The sequence below is a fragment of the Polyergus mexicanus genome, unplaced genomic scaffold, assembly GCF_030449975.1.
Source record: "Polyergus mexicanus isolate NDT 795.1 unplaced genomic scaffold, iyPolMexi1.0 SCAF_7, whole genome shotgun sequence".
Classification (NCBI taxonomy): Eukaryota; Metazoa; Arthropoda; class Insecta; order Hymenoptera; family Formicidae; genus Polyergus; species Polyergus mexicanus.
In genome coordinates this window covers 1,169,782-1,188,581 of record NW_027223327.1, presented here as the reverse complement: position 1 = coordinate 1,188,581, position 18,800 = coordinate 1,169,782, and the positions used below count along the sequence as shown (strand labels likewise).

General features: G+C 33.1%; 2 protein-coding genes across 4 annotated transcripts; one reads left to right on the top strand and one right to left on the bottom strand.

Annotated features, from left to right (window-relative positions):
- Positions 1-551: 551 nt before the first annotated feature.
- LOC138934658 (anillin-like) lies at positions 552-17,097 on the top strand. Of its 3 annotated transcripts, XR_011447162.1 has the most exons (23): positions 552-734; positions 1,146-1,295; positions 1,700-1,820; positions 1,976-2,179; positions 2,555-2,733; positions 2,945-3,130; positions 3,357-4,217; positions 4,313-4,394; positions 4,498-4,742; positions 4,874-5,002; positions 5,105-5,283; positions 5,370-5,469; positions 5,547-5,790; positions 5,913-6,074; positions 6,153-6,379; positions 6,469-6,627; positions 6,722-6,944; positions 7,049-7,193; positions 7,271-7,405; positions 12,470-12,826; positions 14,272-14,412; positions 15,142-15,988; positions 16,052-17,097. XR_011447162.1 is itself a non-coding variant. In XM_070298636.1 (19 exons), exons 2-19 carry the CDS (start codon positions 1,278-1,280, stop codon positions 7,362-7,364), a joined length of 3,558 nt encoding a protein of 1,185 aa, XP_070154737.1. In that variant the 5' UTR covers positions 552-734; positions 1,146-1,277; the 3' UTR covers positions 7,365-7,651. The 3 variants fall into 3 exon arrangements, 1 of the variants encoding a protein (XP_070154737.1); XR_011447161.1 differs by having other exon boundaries at positions 15,142-17,097; XM_070298636.1 differs by lacking the exons at positions 12,470-12,826; positions 14,272-14,412; positions 15,142-15,988; positions 16,052-17,097 and having other exon boundaries at positions 7,271-7,651.
- LOC138934813 (cuticular protein 28) lies at positions 8,564-10,925 on the bottom strand. The gene is made up of 3 exons (XM_070298908.1): positions 10,813-10,925; positions 9,605-9,849; positions 8,564-9,374 (listed from the first exon to the last, which is right to left on the bottom strand). Exons 1-3 carry the CDS (start codon positions 10,819-10,821, stop codon positions 9,314-9,316), a joined length of 315 nt encoding a protein of 104 aa, XP_070155009.1. The 5' UTR covers positions 10,822-10,925; the 3' UTR covers positions 8,564-9,313.
- Positions 17,098-18,800: the final 1,703 nt, after the last annotated feature.

Here is an 18,800-nt window from a genome sequence, read left to right as displayed (position 1 = left end):
TTTTTATAATTCATAATTTATAATTTGAAAAATTCAGAAAAATATCCAAGATAATTCAGCTGCTATATGACGATATATTCCTTAATTTACTTCTTAATCGAACATTTATATTTGTTTTTCGGACATTGTGTGCAAATTCAAGCGCGTAAAATAATTTGAGTTTTTAAATTTATAATTTATACATACTATATGAAAATATTAGTCTTCCACGGACCAATCGGGTAGCGCCATTTCAAAATATTCGTTTAAAGTTTTAAAGCGTGGGGTCACTTCAGTACCGTATTAATAGCGTACTATTAAGTGTGGTCAAGATGCTTCATCCAAAAAACAGATTTTAATAAAGAATAAAAACACACATTTCTTTATCACTTATCAATCGCAGATATTTTTATTAAAAAAACTGCATATATTTTTATCTTGAATTTCTTTTTAATTTATTTTACAGATAAAGTAAAAAAAGGGAGTTGTAATTGTTTTGCTTAAGGGTGGAAGGAATTTCTAGTTACGTACCTGAACCTACAGCTTTTCGCTTTTGCTTGGCGTCCCTACGCTCCTGTCGCTCCTACGCATTTCATCGTCAGACTTAGTATGAAAGTGCGCGTCTGTTCATCGCAGTTTGCTATCGAGTTAAAGCGTATAGTTTGACATCTTCTTCTGACAAGAATTCTTCACGATATTAAGTTTACTCGTTTCACCCGTACGCATTTTCTTTTTTCTTCCCGTTACTACAAAGCGTGAGTATATGTATATTATTTATTTCATCCAAAAATACGAATGCGAATAACTGAAAAAGTGTAACCAAGTGTAATTGCATGATATTAAAGGCGCGAATAGATCTATTCGCGCGGATTGCGAGGGAAAGAAAGAATCGTGCATGTCGTTTCGCAAAATGAAAGATTATTTGATGTGCATTTTTCGCGATGCGTGTATTATATCTGTTTGATATATATATATATATATATATATATATATATATATATATATATATATATCTCAATCATGAGGATAGGACTTCATTCTCCATCCGCTTTCTTTCTCTCTCTTGCTCTCTGTCTTTTGTCCCCTTCTCCTGGCCCCCCGTCGAGCAGCATGGCGCCCGTGTTTAAATTCAACGGTCAAAAATATAGTCCTTTGGTACGTTGCAGAATAAAGGCCGCACCTCAATCAATCGGTCATTTCAAGGACTGGTATCCTTCGTACAATACGACAATACGTATCTGAAAGTAAAAGTATTCGTGAAGGAATTTAGGTGATAGTAAGCGTCGTTTCTCGAACAAATGGAACCTTTCATCCAAGTAAGAATCTTTTTTTTTCTTCTCTTTAATCAGATAAGCGCTATGTGAAGTACATGTTGACGTATGTATATCGCATAGTTACGATATATCAGTTATATTTATGAATGGATTTATATTCAATCGATCTTTAGATTGCATTTTTTATATTATTGTTTATTCATTACTCGATGAAAATTTTTTTAAATAAATCTTTTAAGAAAGAAGATATGTGTTAGATTGTGTGGTAATATATTGAAATTATTATTATTACTATATTTATTTGTAGTATCTAAATGTCATTTTATATTTGTAACATTATTATAATATCGTTAAATATATAAAAAGAGTAATTATTATGACATGCACAAGAATATTTTTATAATTATTATTTTTATTGCATATTCTGATTATATGTTTATAAACAGCGTTTGTTAGAACGTGCTAAAGCACGGAGAGAGAAGTTAGATGAACAATTAGTTAACGCAGGACATGATGTTAAAAGAAGGAGTCCTTTGAAAGGAAATATTCAGCTAGAACAAATAACAGGTAATGTATATTTCTATAAATCTCTTTTAGATTTCTTATTTATAATTAAACAATGTAGTTAATAATACTTATTAAAATAAATCACAAAGTAAAGTTTATAACAATTAGCTTTTTATATTGAGATTATTACATAATTTTGTATGTTTATTCAACAGTGAAAGCAACAAATACAGCAAATGAAAACTCAGTCAAATCGCCAAAAGTAATTGCAACCGAAACTCCTATAAAATCTTCTGATACATTTTTTCTGTCTGAAAACATTACATCTAAGAATAATGAACAAGATAATAAAGAAAATGATGAATTTGGAACTTCTAATGTGCGTTCTAAGTTGCAGAGACTTGGGAAACTATATTCTGGTAAATAATAGTTATATAAACATAAAGTGAATGAATTGAACATATTAAAAAATAATGCTTTATATTTATCTTGAATGACTAGAGATTCAGCAAGAGACTAATCTCTTGCTGAATCTCTTTCCATTCATGCACTTATACACCCACATAGTCCATAACACTCCCACACAAACTGCTTGAAACTTGTTTGCTGGCAATAATATATGAACATGTTTAAAGTATAATCTAAAATATATATAGTATGCATGATTACATTTCCTTTTTTTACAGTTTACAAATTTGTTTTTTACAGTTTACAATTTTATTTTTAGAGAGTAATTATGTTATAATTTTTATTACATATATATATAAAATTAATATGCAATTTGTTTTTTTCAGAAGATAATAATCTTGGGTCCCCTATACATAGAACTGAAGAAAAATTCAGTGCAGAAGAAAATGATATTGAACATAAACCAATTAAAAGAGGTGCTAGACTCGATAGATTAGCAGCTTTAGCTTCAACAATCAACAATTGGGAAGATGATTTATCACATCCAACATTAAATAATTCAAAGGTATTTTATAATATTTATTTTAAAAGGAGAATTTGTGTGTTGGTGTTAGCCATTTAGAAAAAAAAGGGAGGGTGATGGAAAGTAAAGAAATTAGAAATTGCGGAAGTAAAAGGGGAAAAAAAGATGAAATAATATACAGTATATAAAAATAACAAATAATTAAATTTGTACAAACTTGTAATGCACACAATTATATATTAATATTTTATAGATTAAACCAGTAAACAACAAAGCCGAAAGAATACAAGCGAAATTTAATGTACAAGTTAAAAGCATAGAACCACAACCAAGCACGAGTAAAAGTTGCATATTGATTGCTGCCAGCAATAAGACGAAAAGCGAAGATACAAGTCTAGTTAAACAGTTAAAATTGGATAAAACTGTATTAGAAAACTTGGTAAAATATAGTTTATTTTAATTTTATTTTTAAGAGATGAGGGAGACTAAAGCTTTGTAAATTTCTTTGCAATTGTTTATGTTTATGCTATATAAATTTGTTCAATTTTTTTTTTTTTTTTTTTTTTTTGCATTTTTTATGTTGCACTTTTCTGTTATATTTCTTATAAAAAAGGAATGAGCAATTAAATAATTATATTTGGATAGCTATAAATACATATTTACAGGAGGCTCAAGGCTTTAGTCGTACGGAAAGCAATTCTCGCCTTGTGTATGACTATAAGCATTGTTCTCAGGAATCAACAAACGCGATGACGAGTCATTTATCACCTAAGAAACTCACGAGTAGTACTCAGATGGAAAAAAAGCGAATCTCGTTCGAGAAATTTGATGGTTCACCGAGAAGCAAGAAAACTGAAGATGGTACTGGTAATTCGGTTTCTAATACTCCCGAAAATATTGTAAAAGGCGCAAATACCACCAGTAGTTCTCGATTACCATCTAGAACTGGATTTAACGGTTCGCCAAAAACTTTGGTCCAACCATCAGGTTCGGTGTTAAGCAAAGCATCAATGTTTGAGGCTAAAAACATGGATACGAAAGCGAAAGATCCTGCTCAAATGTCTGTCGCCGAAAGAACGGCGTTTTTTGAGCGAAATAAAGGAGAGGCGCCATTAATACCAAAAGCACCGCTTACGATGTCGATACCGCCTAAAAAGTTACAAGAGAATAATAAGCTTAACACGCAATTAGGATCTAATGTAAGTAATTCGATTGTTCATGATGTGAATAATCGAAATGTCGATACTTCGAACAAAAGCTGCTCGGTTCTTGAACAACGTGCAATGTTTGAACAAGGCAGCAATAAAAACAAAGTAGAAGATATGGAAAATCATATCTTACAAGCTACTTGCTCCGAAAGACAGCGTGAGTTAAATATGCTGCGTTCGCGTTTTAATAACAATAAGGAAATTGCTCGTGCTGCTGCTAAATCCTGTGTTCGAACGAGCGAAAGTAGCGAAGGAGGTGGCAAATCATCCTCTCCGAAAAATTCGCCCATTTGTCCAGTAAAACCGACTCCTGCTCCGGTAAAATTAAATTTTATAACTTGTAAGATAAGAAAATAACACGAATATGTCTATATATTATTAATTACAAATTATATTTTATTTATCTATTGTAGGATCACATCACCCCACCTCCACCACCGCCGCCACCACCTGAGATCGTGTCATATTATAGTAAATCTCCGATAAAAAGACAAGGTATTTAAATAGATTATTTCTTTTTTCAATATTTGTTGTATTATTTCTTTCCTATATATATGAAATATAATATTGATTTTTTTTTCTTTTTAACATTTTTTAGTTATTGGAAGTCCACCTAAGGTTCAACATTTGAATACAGTGTTTTGTGATTCCAATGTTAAACGTGTCCGTGTGTGTATTCCAAAACCAGGATCTCTTTATCCTAATCTATCCGAGATCGAAACTACAGAAAGTGGAAGCAGTTCAGAATATACAGTTGATAGTACTGAGCCTGTGACAGCTACTCTTGATGAGGAAACTGAAACTGAAAGCGGAACGGTCACCGAAGCCGATTATTACATTCAGGTAAAATAAAAAATTAAATAGATTAAGTGTATGGGTTAAGAAATACATTATGTATATTTGTTGTGAGTATTGTTGCTGTATGTGTTAATAATATAATTATTTATAATTATACATTCTTGGATTTTTTCCAGAATGATGAAACTGATCAAGAAACCTCTGAAAGTGACCGAGAAAGCACACAGACTTCATCTATCGGGCGTACGAGTTTAGGACGTACTATTTTGAATGCGTTTAATGAACGCTCGTTGTTTAATAAAAAGGTATATGAATCACTCAATATTATATACCTTAGATTATATATATATTAGATTATGTATTTGTATTTTATTAAATAATCACATTTTTTAACAATACTATTACAGAGATCTATGGAACCAGATCTAGATAGCACTACCTCGGATATTTCAGCACTGGACGAAATGGATCAATATTTGGACGAATGTTTCGACATGGAAGATAATAATGTGAAAGAGGAAGGTCCAACGCCACCGAAAGTAAATAAAGGACAAAAGAGTCTGTTGACGGCGTGTAATAGTTTCAAGTACAGTCAATTATATACATTTTAGCTTTTATTAAAATAAAAATTTTGTTTTTGTCTTTTTTAAGAGACAATTTTTAATTTCACAGATATCGTTCACCTTTAAAAGATTCAGACAGATTAGAGGATGGTGACAAATGCACACCATTAGTACGCACTGTTAGTGCATATAGACGAGAGCAGTTTCAAGTAAGTTTGATGTTTTAATGCAATTTTAATGTGTGGTAGCTATGAATGAACATTCTAAAGTTTTTTTATAATTTCAGTTGGCTAAGGCTAATTCAGCCGCAAGACCAGAAGCGGAATCAGATCCAGTTTATAACCATACAGAGAAATGCGAAGACGAATCGGTATTGGTGGAAAATAAAGTGAAAAAGCTATTAGATGAAGTTGTCAGACAAAATAAAAAAATAGAAGAAGCTAGCAAAGCATTAAATTTATGCAAAGCTAGTATAGAATTTAATGGCTCTAGTGAGCACGTCGGAGGCGAATGGGCTCTTCTTGTTGCCAGTAAGTATATTTATTTTTATAATATGTAGTGTTTTGCATATATTAGATATTAAATTGAAGGGCTAATATGCAAAATTATTAGATAAATATTATAAAGATAAAAATAATTTTTTTTCACACAGCTCGTAAACGACAAGCTGCATTGAATGAAGTGCAGAGACTCAAACGAGAAGGCTCGCTAAGACCTGTCAAAGCAGGCTCACCAGATATGGGAAGTGGAACTTTATCTATCTCAGCGATTACATTATCATTGAAACCAGAATATATTCGACATATGGGTCTTGGTAAGTATAAAGTGATGTATAATTTTGTTACTTTTGTGTAAAAAAACTTCATTAAAATAATCATGTAAATTGTTGCAGATAAATATCTTTATTGTGTCTGCTTGATGTATCACTTGGGCGAAGTGATTGCAACTCAAGCAGCTATTGCTGAACCACGCGACTCATGCATTCGTTTCCCTTCGATGCTGAAGTTTGAAAACTTACATAGTGACTTTGAAATTGATGTTGAAGTATATTCCTTGCAGACACAACCAAAATTTTTGCCACATGAAAAGAAATATCATATCAATCATCATAACATAAAAGTAAGATTTTTATATATATTTCTTAAAATTGTAACATGTAATATAAAATGTGTGATAATGGTTAAATTTAATGCTGAATCTATTTACAGGCGATGAATAAAACGCCAAAGAAAAAAAATCAATTTGTAATGCCAGATATACAGAGTCCAGCTGGACCGCATGTAATTAGATCGCCTGCTTTTGAATTGTCTGGGACTACGACTATTACAATCAATGATATAAATTGTGAACAATTTGCTCTATACGGGGTACGTGTACTATGAATTTTTTAATATGAACAAAATTCGTAACTAACTTAACATGTGTACAACCACTAAATATAACGTGCATTCTTTCATTTAGATCTCGTCGCATTCTCCTCTGGAAGGACTTTTACGAATGCGTGTATCGCGCAAGCTTTCGGTATCGATAGAGCATCGTGGATTTTTGACACTCTTTGAAGATGTCTCGAATTTGGGTGCCTGGTATCGAAGATGGTATTGGCTTAAAGATGCTAAACTTTATTTTTGGGTACATCCTGAGGACGAACACAAGAAAAATCCGATAGGATATTTAGACTTGAAAGGTAATTCTATTTGAACATTTGATTGTCGTAATTTTTCCATGTGTGCTTGATTATTTTTGACTTAATTTTTAAATTTATATTTACGATATGTTATGTACTTGTAGGTGTACTTACGAAGAATGTACAATTCGTAAATCGAGAGAAATGCGCTCGTCCCTTCACATTTGTACTCGAGACATCCAGACAAGCGCAACCTGGAGATCATGACAGTCTCGTTATGAAGACGAATGGAATTGAAACCACAATAGAGTATGTATCGTTGCTTTTTGGTTTATCATTATCATAAAATAGATTTATATATAATACTATTTATATATTATTTGTAGGCACTTTTTATTAGCTGACACAAAAGAAGAAGGATTACAATGGATGTCGAAATTGAACAAAACTTTAAGTTTAATTAGAGCTTGGGGACTTTAGAAATTCAGTTTAAACTTATTAATTTCAAGCAACGTATTCAGGTACGTTCAAATCGATTTTTGTGATACGAGACAAGCAATGATATATAATTTATTACTTATCAGAATATAGGTTAAAATGCTTTGTTTACATATGAATTTACTTATTCGAACTTGTTAGAAAAAAAAATTTAGCTCGTCAAGTTTAAACACATTGTATTTACATTTGTCAAATATATTATAAATGGTACAAATGTTTAAATACAAATGATGTAAGTATTAAGATGTAGAACATAGTATAACTCTAGGTCAAGCTCGAATTTTTATTCATGATATATGTTTTATATATTTGTTACGAATAATAATGAATTATTTTAATATAATTGTTGAATTGATTAATTAATTGATTGATTTCAATAATTAATTGGTTTACTGATTTTTTAAATAATTGATTAAATATGATTTCTAATCTTATACATATATAGACATATTCTATAAAACAAAAATATTTAATTAAACATATACTCAGCATCCATTTTTTAATAATCAAGATTTATAAAAATAATATATATGCATATGGAATTATGAAATTTACCCGCTAAATTTTTTTTTATCGATATATTTAATACATACACAAATGCATGTATTAAATATTCTGTATCTGTATATTATTTTTTATTGTTTTGAATTGCATTTCTATGCTTTACAATTATTAAAGAAGATTAAAGATTAAAGATCGGTAGCATTTAGTTTGCATTGAAGAAAGGACTTTGGTATTATTGTAATTGTATTATGGTCTTTATAGTATTATATATACTATAAAAGATTAAAAAGATTGTAAATAGATTAATCATAGGAAATTAGTTATTAATGTATATGGTAATATTTTTATGTGTTAAATTACGATTTTACACATAAAAATCAATTATATATACAATTTGATTTATAATTATTACCATAATTAAGGTTAAGACCATAATTAAGGATATTTTTTTGTAGTATAAGGATCGTCAAGTATATACTCAACTCTTTTATATTTAATTAAATATATCTCCATTCTATTTCTATGTAAAGCGATTTTTATTTTTAAATTTATATATGGCTTTAAATAATATTTTGTAATACCCATTTATACATAATAATAATATTTAAGAAGCAAAAGAAATATAAAAAGATATTTAATGCTATTGATAATATGGAAAGCAGGACATTTGTCAACAATTATTAGATTTTAGTATAAAGGTTTATTTGCACCAATTGCGTTTTGTAAGTTTACAATAGATGTGTATACAAAAAATTACGCTTGTAAGAAAAAAAATAGATACCGCGGCGATAGGAATACGTGGCTCAAATGAGTGCTCTATTTCCGTCGCCTTCGTAAAAAGGATATAATCGCAAATGACAGAACATCTCTCGTTCAAAATGTTTGCTGGCAGTTTAAAGAAAAATTGATAAAATAATATATACTGCCAGCTTTGAAGCACGCGAGTTCATCCTTGATATACGAGAATATATACAGACAAATATAGCTCGTTACCGCATCTTTCGCAATATATGTAAGTACGTTTTATGCGAATGCAGTGAGAAAAAAGAGCATAAGATAATTTTGCGTTGACTATATTTATTCGCAGATGCATTATCTCTATTCGATGAATTATTTATAAAAAGCATTGTACTAGCAAATTCTTTATATAATTGCATGTTGTCCACATTTTAAATAATGTATTATGCGTATTTTACAATGCAAAATATCGCGATTAATTTTGCGGAATTCACGAGAACGAGTCGGCCGAAAAGGATGGATCGCACTAAGGATCAATCATTTTCTTGACGTTTTCTTTGAATCTGTTTGTACATCAGTGACTCGCGTGTTTCATGTAATAAAATATCCATGCGCGTATATATAATTACACGAATGTGTCGACGACCGGAGAATCCTAAATAAGATGTAACTTCAACTCTCGAGCCTGCTTATTTTGCGACGAGATTGATAGTAGGATGAAATCCGGTCTCATCCGCGGTGTAATCGACCCTGTAATTGGAAAGGATGTGAAAGATTAACTTTATGTAAAATTACAAGATAGCGTAAACATTTAAAAAGTATTTGATTAAATGAAACAATCCCTTAGATTTTTGTATTCCAATAACTTATAATCCTTTCGATGGCTTGTAAATTAGGCTAATGAACGTCTCGTATAAAAGATGATACTTTCCTATATATATAAATAATGATTTGTTCATCGTTATGATGATTTCCCATACCTGTACGTGTGTCCGTCTGGCGCGATAAAACTGAAGCTACCAACAACGCTGAGCGCCTCGTTATCGGTGCCCTCATTCTTCAATTCAGCCGTTTCTTCTCTCTTCTGGCCATCGCTCTGCTCATAACTGAAACGGTATCCACCTACCCCTATATTGTTCACCTCTTCCTGTTTCACGATCGTGATATCATTTGGATTTTGCGGCGCCGCAAGAATGCCAGCTATAAGCGCCAAGATGATGAGGACCTGCGTTACAAGAAAGAGCAAGATAATTTTGCTGAAGAAAAGAAGATAGGAGCAAGAAAATAATTTTTTTTTTCTAATATTAATTTGTATCGATATAAGATGTGCTTAATTATTTTTTTATTATTATAACGATATTTGTATATATTTATTGATTATTTAAAGATAGATGAAACATTTTTCTCAAATGTATAACGTGTCACTATGTAAAGGCGCAATAGTTGTGTCGAAAATTCGACCGTTTCTCAGAATCTGACCTTTCAATGCCAGTATTAGATTATTGCCTTACGAAATTAAGTCAAAATATCGTAATCGATTTCATGGGAAACGAAGTGACGGGCCAGTTTCTACAGATATATATATATATACAGGATGTCTCAGAGTTTAATCTTGATTATTTTTGTCAATTTAGAGAAGCAGTTTATTAATTAAATTATCAAAATAGTTTGCAAGTTTTTGAATGATAAAGGTGATGATTATATATAAAATAAAGATGTTGCGCAAGCTTCTCTGAGACAAAAATAAGTAATTAGGTCCTGTTAATCGTTTAAATTCAAATTTGGGCTTTATCATTTGAAATTTTTCTATTCAAGATTGAATTGTTTAAAAATTATCGCTTGTATAAGGCTTTTCTCGAAATTTCTTTCGAGAAAAAAATATACAAGATGGCGTACGATTATTGGGTACCCTGTAGACATCCTGTAGACGTTCTCGTGACTGCGTGTGTCACGCGCTCAGAAGTGTGCGTAATCACACGCGTGCACAAATGTCACAAAAATCCTCTTCACTTTCACTATTGCGCAAAAATTGGGAGGCTGCGCGCCTCTTGGGGACCCGGTCCCGAAACCTGCGTAACCCTCGGTTCGATTCGCCCGTCCCCTCGCTCCTCGCATGCTCTCGGCTAAAGAAATCCCGATCGCGCCGCCAACAAATTGCATCGATATATTTCGACCAAGATTCACCCACCGTCTTCATCGCGCTCAGGTTCCTTCGTGGTTCCTTCGAACGATTTTGAAACGACGGCGGCCCTTTGTCCTTTTAAACGACGACCGATACGTGGATTACCAGGGAATCCTAGTGCGCATCCGTCTTTATATAGGCGGAAAATCGCAATGTACCGATGTATGTACCCCCCCACCTGTGCATGTAGCAGCTTTGACAGAGATTCGCGGATAAGTCTCTCCCGCGGTCGCATCCCGGCTAGGTTGCATCCGCGATACGACCAATGATGCGGCCACTATCAGACATTGCAGACCACCTTGCATTCTGTACGGTGCCGTAATGATTTACACTATGTTGCTAAATAGAATTATTCTAAAAAACGAGAAAGGAAGAAAGAGCTTTCAAACGGCAATTTATTTATTAAAGAAAATATCATTATTACAATATTGTATTACGATACTTGATAGCATGTAACTCACATGTGTAATTTTTAACATTATTGTGAACAAACTAGACTACAGTTAAATATTAGATGTTTAATTTTTATATTTGTTTAATGTTAATTTTTTTTTAATATTTTTCTAAAATTTAGGATAACATTAAAAAAAATATTTGTAATAATATTTCTAAAACACTTTTTTATATGTCTGAACATTATCAAATAATATTTTTTTCATGTTTATTTTCCTTATATATTGAACATGTATTTGTACATGGATTATAAAAGGTTTTGATAATAATTAGTAGTATAGTTTACGGGAAAAAAATAACGACGAACAAATCTCCCTCGATTAATATTATTTGCACATAATCGTTACCAAGAATTCCCTGTATGATGATACATCTCAACGTAGATAAATAAAAAATAAAATAAAATAAGTGCAATTTAACCACAGATTATATAAGCCGTTAGTTTTCCATACACGCAAATAAAAATGTTATTACGCTAAATGTAGCTTACCCGAGGTCGACAAAGACGTAATTCAAGATGCTTCTATCTCGTATCTCCTAGGATCACTGATACTCAGCTGTCTATCTTCGCGAAGAATTATCACGCTAAAATAACAATTAGCATTGATTGTCATTATGTTTTTGCGCATTTACGCAACGCGTAAATGTTTAACGTATAGAATTGTTTTTAAATTAGATATCACAACGTTAACAGCATCGTGAATACGTTTTTCGACAATATATTAGTGCGATTAGATATTACGCAACATCTGTTACGAAACGAACATGTTTGTTGTATGCATTAATTCACCTGTTGTTCATTCAGGTGCAAATCATTCTTGATATGATGCTTTGAAACATTTTCCACACGAGAAATCACTGTCAAGGACAACTCGTCTCGTCAAGATAGACGATTGTTCCCATTCTCTCATAATACAATACGGCGACTTCGATCGCTGTATCTAATCTTTATCCATCTCTTACATCACGATATAATTTTATAAATCTTATCTTCCTCTTTCATTACTCTGTTTAAAATTTATTGTTAATTTTGAAAAGATCAAATGTATCTTTCATGTATCGCAGAGATATATAATGGAATATCTACTCCATTTAGATTAAATAGAAGATACTCAATGGATTTTCATATCTTTTAATCTCGTGGATTTTTGCGTTTTACGATTTTGAGATGCAACCGCAGATTTTCAGCTCTCGTTTCTTTTTTTTTCAGATTCGACATAACTCGAACAAGGCCACGGTCGTGCTGGGTGCAGAAGATGCGTTCTCTTAGATCTTAGACCCAGGACCCGATCAAAAATGTGAAAGCCAAAGACTCTCGTGATCCCGGCGAATTCCGATAACGAATGGCGGCGATTCCATTGGCCAGAGGCGACAGTCATATTATACAATACGATCGAAACGTCCTTGGTCATTGTGACATTTGGTTTTCTCGAAGTTGGACGCGCGCCGGAGGAAAGTTGATGACGTAACTATCGGTGACCTTGCCATTTCAGAAGATGCGACGGCGAAGCTCTTGAGGAGGAGGAGGAGACCTCCAGCTATTTTCTCGGTCTCCTTTCCGTTGATGGTATGATATATCTCTATCTTCCTTTTTTTCCTTCCCCCCTCCTCCCTCTCTCTCTCTCTCTCCCTTTTTTCAGAAATATCTGTTCCCGTATACAGAAATCTAGCGGATATTCTTAGAAATCGCGCAATCGTCAGATTTCTGGATATTGGCTAATATTGTCTCATTGATGCTTTATATATAAAAGTATCTTCGACATATTTTATGCAAGAATAAACTTGTATGAATAAATCTTGCAACATCGAGGCAACATTGCCTTTCGTTAAAGCGGGAGAATCTAAGAGAATAATTATGAGAAAATATATCGTATATATAATAATAAATTATATATATTATACAATTTTCTCTTGGCCTCTCCCTGAATTCTTTTTCCTAGATATGAACAATGTTATTTCGATGTAATGCAAATTACAATATTTGCAGCTTCGACGCAAAGACGTTCGTTTTCACCGTTTTAATGTTGAAACAGCTCCCACTTTTCGTCTTTATGTTTTTTTTTTGTACGTGAGAAAGTCAGTGCACATCACGATTCGCGATCGTAAACGTGAACTCCGAATGATTATACATTGATTATGCAAAGATCACGAAGAAGACCGAGTTTCTTTCTCTTTTTTTCTCTTTTCAGGGACCATCGAACTGCACGATTCATTTACATTATCAATAGGAAAGAAATTGCACTTGTGTCAATTTAAAAGTGTAGATTTTATTTTTTAATAATGATATCATCATCATTTCATACAACTTTTGCGCGAGATGTTTTGCACCGTCGAAAACTTCAATTTCTTCGTATGAATATTATTGCGCATAGACATAAGTATTTCTTTAAAAATGATTCTTAAAGAAATAAGAAAACTCGTAATCTCTCGTACGGTATTGTCAGTTTGATGAGAAATTACATCTTTAAAATACGTAGCTAATCGCACGCGTAAGCGCAACAAATCATTTCATTCTTCTCGCCTTACTAAGGAATTTTATTTGATTTCTTACATTAACGCAGAGACATTATAACAACTGTAAAATTCTAGATTTTAATATTTATTAATCTTCTAAAGTCAAGGTTCTATTTCATTAGTGTCGTTATTACGAAACGCTCATAATTAATCAAGCAATACAACGATTCTCTAAATTCCTGAAGGGATCCACATGTTTAAGAATCGAGTTTTTATCAGAATATATATGCATGTACATAGAAAATAAGCGAGAGCCGACTCGGATAATATTTCGCCTAGGGCCTGAATATATAAAAGATGAAGCCTGCATTAGAAGAGATTAATAAGTCGTTATTTGGCAAAAAGCAATTTGCAAATTTGCACTGTTACATCGCTCATAAAAAAAAGTTTTGTTAATTATAATAAGGAAGGAGTACAGACACAAAATATCAAATAAGAAAAGCGCTCCAATTTTCGTGTACGCAGAATGAATTTGCGTTTTTTTTTTTTTTTTTTTAGAAGGGATCGGCGATGGATGATTTATGACGGGGCGGCGACAAAGGATATAAGCATCTGTGGTCAATAACTAAAAATTATGCAATAAAGGACCTTTTCTTCTGCTGTTAGCATTATATGCCGGGTTACAACCTTAAAATCCAGGTAAGGACGCGCGCGATGCTCTATGATAAATCTGTCCATCGAAATGTCTATAATTCATTGACTTCATAATTATGTAATGGACAGATGCAAAGACTTCTGATGCTGATGTAGCCTGACCAAAAGAGGTAGAAGCTAAAACATTTCTAGACATTTAATCTTGCAATTATTTTTTGCATAAAAATTTACGAAAGAGGCTATATTAAAAAAATCATCGAGAATTAGAAAATTAGAATAAAATTTAATAATTGTAATTAAAGCCAATAAAGTTAGAAATCAACTATTTACAGGTTTAAGAATCTATATATTTTTACGCGTTAATTTTTATCATTGTTTAAAAATTTATTTAATTTTTGCAAAAAAAAAAAAGAGCAACTTGTCATTCATATTAAACAACGCACATTCAATCAATTTTTAATTCTCGATTCGGAAGCCGGTAAAAAAAAACCACAAATTAGAGATTTGTATTCAACTACTGATTCAATGCCCATCGCCGATGGCGATTCAATAAACTTTATATAAATATACAACGGGGAGCATGACGAGTCATTTACTTCTTAATGGATTGTCGACATTCTCTTTCGATCTATTATAATCAAGGAATAAATAAGTATTTTTGACAGATTAATGCAAGGTCGATAGTGTGTTCAATAATATATGCCTGAAGGCAAAATCATCCGCATTAGAGATGTGTCGTCTCCTGTGTAATAAATGTCTTGGGATTGATTTTAGTGAGGCGATTTAAAGAAGAGGAAAGCTCGTCAACCCCAATGCATCCAAGGACGCTGCAATGTAATCCGGCCAGCGTTTGCATTAGATGCATTTGCCGCTGTAAGGAAAAAAAAGAAGAAAGAAAAAAAACTCGCGAAAGCGAGTAAATGTCAACGAGTTGATCAGCTTATCTCTTTCTCTTCTCTTCTTAATCGCCGCTACCGCTTCGCGTATTCGCTCATGCATGATTTGCTCACGTCGGCAATATGTTGGCGACAGATGTGATCCGTGATTCTCGCAATTACTCATTGTTCACTTTCGCTATTTTACCGATTTACAGATATCTCTATATTTCTCCATCTTCTACATTTTTTCATAGTTTACTATTTTTATCTTCCCTTATTTTTTTGCAAAACTTTTTCTTCCTGTATGTGCGAATAGCTTAGAAAATAGAAGGTAGATGATCTAGATTCAATTTGAAGCATCCAAAAATTATTAACGGAAATTAATTATTAAAATCAAAAACAAATTAAAGTTGTTAGGAATACTTTCGATTTTAAATATAGAGAGATTCAGTGCGTTTCGTCGTGTCAGAAGCGGTAGAAACGTGTCCCTCTTGTTTCAATCGCGTAATCGATCGTCGCTGCAAAGGTCGCAGACTGCAACCTACGTGAGAAACGACGACGAGTTTCGCGCAATTCGGTCAATATCGTCCCGAAGTCAAATGTCGAACAGAATTGCATTTCCGTGCGCAGTTCCAGGTTGGACGCGGGACGAAGCAAGTGTCAGCGTTCACCACTGTAGTGGAATCGGTAGAAAATTACAACGATCGTCCTCAATGATGAATCCGTCTTGCCTTTTATATATGGTGTGTATTTCCACTATTGCAAGAGCCACGATTCATTTACCACTCCAGTCTTTCCTCTTTAAGGAAAAGTTCACGGCAGATTATCAGCAATAACGAATGCGAATCGTTTGCGTAGGAATTCTGAGAAATTGAAACGGCATGAATGGTAATCGATAATTTTTCGATGACTTTTTAAGTCATTATCATCGTTTCTCTTTGCGACATTCATGTATAAGGCATACGAGTATTAGCATGTCGTTTTACCTTCTAATTGTTTCGATATAATTGCAAATTAAAAATTGGAAAATAAGACGAAGTATCGACAAGTTCAATGAGAATTGACAAGAGTAACAAATAAGAATTTTAACTAATAGTCCTATTCAAATTCTTTAGAATATGTAAGAATCTTCTGCAATCTGATCAAGCCGGTTTAACTTTATGAACATTCATATAAGTCATAACTAATCGAGAACGAGAAAATATATTTTTAGCAACTTTAATATGTCCTTGATCTTAATGATTAATTTCTGTCATGCTCAGAGAATTGAATCAGATTCTTCGATTTTTAATCTAAGCAAACATACTTAAATTTATATCGTATCAAACGCGCAGAGCAATATTTAAACGAGAGATGAAAGAAAAAAAAGAACATTTTCTAATAATCTGCATTTGATCAAAATGTCCATATATTCGTCATTGATATTTTTCCGAAGATAAATCATTGTTTGCTTTGTTAGGTATGTTAATCTCCGCGTTAAGTGGCACAGCATGAGTTTTCCGGATTGCTTTGCACGAGAAGAATTGTGTGAACGGAATTATCTTATTTCAACATCTCTTGTTTTTTCGCGACTTTATTGATCACCTTAACGCTTTATTCTTCCGTATATCAACGTCTCGTTGATGATTTTTTTTTTGTTATACGTGGAATGAAAAATGAATACATCAAATATTATGCAATCTTTTTCTTACAGATTCATACAAGATTATCGACTTGTCATTATATAGAAATCTGAAAATATATACGAACATCCGTCTTGTATAATTTATAAGACGAGATCTTCTTTTATCGAAAGACTCACCTTTCGAAGTGTCAGCTACTATTTACTGTCACCTTTAAGCACCCTTTCTGCGTACTTTTGCAGGAGGCCACGTATCCTGCTGGTATAATTATCTTATCTGGCTACATTATCATTCGTAAGGAAACCTCGCGTGAATTATGAGGATATCGTCGATGATAATCATTCGTGTTGCATGCACATAAAATGCGCAAATGATGCTCGACCCGATGGTTCGCACCTTCGACACGCAATGATCATGTGGTCCATCGCGAGGTATACACAAGGTAAGTTAATCGATGATACGTGTGTGTGCGCAGGAGGATACGCGAAGGATACGTAATTCTTAAGCCACACTCGCAATCAGTAGTTTGCGATAGAAATGGTCAGACGCGATCGAGAGAGAAGCTGCTTCGCTACGGCATAAATTTTTCAAAATTGTAAATCTTAATCGGAGAAATATTTTAACTTTAATAAGAGTTTACATGATAAAAATTCAAAATTGCATTTATTCAAAAACTAAAATAATAAACTTTATTACATATTCTTAAGTTTGAAAAAAACTTGCCTTCCAACTTGCTGTATTAGAAACTTTGCTTTCCAGAATTTCAATTCAAAATTAAGAGAACAAATGAGGCGTCTAATATCAATTAAGGATTCTTTTTCCATTTCTATTTTATCGTAAATTTAATACTGGTATCATCAGCTATAGATCATTTCCACTATCGAAGCCTCCGATAGATCAGAATCGCATTGCTCTCGCGACGACTTCACCGTCGTTTAATGCAAGCGCGCGTAGACCCGTTCGTTTGCCGACAGCATAGTGGCATTTAGGATCCGTGCCATCGTGCCACAACGATGATATTACGCAAGGAACGCGCCTTTTAGAGCCTGCAATGGCGACGACCTCGCGCGCGCGCGGTCCAGCAGGATTCTTGCGAAATTCCTAGCTCGAGTTCCTCGTTGAAAAGCGGCGTCGCGCTCATCCTCCCGCGCGTACATTCTCCGTTCATGTTTTTCTCAACAGGATCAATGATTATTCTCCGGAAACCTGGTGTCAAATCGCGATATCCGTAATTTCACGATCGTAAAGCTGTCACACGCCTGTATAAATATTCTCGCGAATAGGTAATTTTCTCGATATATCCCACAATGTTGCTAACGCAAATTTTATAGACTCTTACACGTTTGACATTTGTCCGTTTTTATAGAAAAAGCAGCAAGATACTTCTCGGCGTTTGATATCTTTATCATGTTTGATATTTCTATTTGCTCGTTCACTAATTGCAAAATTATATTTAAATTTCGAGAGAATGTTTCATACATAGGAATAATTTTATATTATTGAAATTATTAATACTAGCCGCGTCAGCCGAATTATTAATTGTCAGCGTTGGATGATAGGGTCAAGTGTCAACTCCGCAACGTATAAGTAGCGTTGAAGATCTTTGCGTAACGCCGACGCCGACGCAAGATAAACGGTTCGCATCTGTTCGTTCGAAATAGTCGCTCATCTCCTCTCTGCATCCCGTTGCGTTCTCCTTCTTCGCGCACAATTGATTATACAATAATATCGTGCTTTTAAAAAAATACTCTGCCTTTAAAGAGGTACAATCACGATCTCTCTCTGATGATGCACTAACTCGGCTAGTTATCTAATGTGCTGCACATGGAGTGTGCTCTCCCAGAAGCCTTAATTTTAATTTTAATAATCTTTCGTGAATTCGAAAATAATTTTGTTTTTTTTCAGAATTTCCTCATAATATAGTTAAAAGTCG